The 1,768-nt window shown below is 33.8% G+C and overlaps 1 protein-coding gene across 1 annotated transcript; it reads left to right on the plus strand.

Annotated features, from left to right (window-relative positions):
- The first annotated feature begins 382 nt into the window (after positions 1-382).
- On the plus strand, positions 383-1,414 carry LOC132731754 (uncharacterized). Its single transcript, XM_060718004.1, has one exon. It carries the CDS (start codon positions 383-385, stop codon positions 1,412-1,414), a length of 1,032 nt encoding a protein of 343 aa, XP_060573987.1.
- The last annotated feature ends 354 nt before the right edge of the window (positions 1,415-1,768 follow it).

Here is a 1,768-nt window from a genome sequence, read left to right on the forward strand (position 1 = left end):
ATATCCACTCTAGATGCGATGATAAAATGAATGCAAAACTCATCATAATCGCAGTTACAGGGAGATAGTTACAATAATAATAGCATTGTTGTCTCCCTTGTTAAGTATCTTTATAATGTTAGACAATAGTATTATTTATTTTTAGTGGAAACATAAACAGGTAGGCAGTCAAAGCTTTTTGTATTTTATGCCCTTCAAAATCCGTTTAATGTCAAACAAAAAAAGAAACCTTTACATTATGAAAAAATTAACACATGTTGTTTTTCTTACTAGATATATGTTTATTGACAATTGGATCTTAAATTAAACAAGATGTTACGTATAAATTGATTTAAAACATTCTGTGTTAAACAATCATAATAACAATAAGAGTAAATTGAAGATGCAACGTTTCAGAAAACAGAATGAGTTTTTACGTATGGATATTCATAAACTGGTATTTCTGCTGTTAATTGTTAGACTACTACTATGTTGTATAGACGTCGCCTTGGTAAGGGACCATATCAAATCACAGGCGAACGAGAGGCGGCGAAGCGCCTATAACATATGGACTATACACTTTGTTCCACCGCGGTTGATGAATATATCTAAAGCGACTAACGAGTTAAACGAGACACAAGAGAGTCTAAATGTTGCCAACAGTATCTCAGAAAATGAGTTTGACAAATGGACTATACTACTTACCATTAATGACGAATATTTCGATTTTTTCCAAAACTGGTGGTTGTTCTTTGTACGACTTAACTTACCAGTGAAGGTTTTAGTTATAGCTGAAGACGGAGATGTATTTAGGAAAATTATGGCTAATTATGCGGCATATACTTATGTTGAGAGAAGTGAGCTTGACATTGAAGAGGAAACATACTTTGACAGCAATGTTCGGAGAAAAATAGCTTTTTCTAGGATATCTCATATAATCCGGTATCTTAAAAACGGTACCAATATCTTATATTCGGACATTGACACTGTTTGGTTGAAGAATCCGTTTTCATATTTCACAGGGGCTTGCGACATGTGGGTTCAAATGGAGGATGAAAACATATATTCCACTGGTTTTCTAGCAATTTCTAGTAATGTAAAGACGTGTAACTTCATGCAGAGATGGAGGCATGTGTTGAAATATAAAATACAAGATGACCGGCCGGTTTTCAACGCCTTGTTGAAATATACAGACATTAGGCCCTGTCCTCTTGACGACGACAAATTTGCAGCTGGTCCAACATTTAGACGACTGACGGACGCCCAACGGCAAGAGACCGTGATCGTCCATAACACTAACTTCGAACTTGCACATGTGATGAAAAGAGAGAGGTTCAAAATGTGGAAATTGTGGAATAACGGTACCGACAAAGACTTGGGGAGTTTAGATGACCTCAAAAATGATAATCAAGTTAATGAAACAGTGGTGGGCTAGGAAAATGATAATTTTAAATCATGAAAACTTTTTTTTTACCCAATATAACTGTATCTATACCCATATCTCTTTGTTGGTAAAACATGAACATTGTAGCTGATTATTTTATTTTTAATGTAAAGATATTAAGAGGAAAATTTCGAGAGAACTTTCAAGGATCATTTTTTATGTTACACATTAAATCCTGTTGTTGTTTTGTTGTTGTTGTTGTTGTGTGCTTCTGTACAAGCCTCTGATAGATTCTTATAGAATTTCTTTGTTGTTGCATACACATAAACAGTGTATGTAAACAGAGAGAAAAACTGTTTCAGAATAAAATATTAATTATTCTATACAATTCTAAGTCAAATTATG

Source organism: Ruditapes philippinarum, unplaced genomic scaffold (assembly GCF_026571515.1).
Source record: "Ruditapes philippinarum isolate M1 unplaced genomic scaffold, ASM2657151v2 ctg1640_1_1_1_1, whole genome shotgun sequence".
Classification (NCBI taxonomy): Eukaryota; Metazoa; Mollusca; class Bivalvia; order Venerida; family Veneridae; genus Ruditapes; species Ruditapes philippinarum.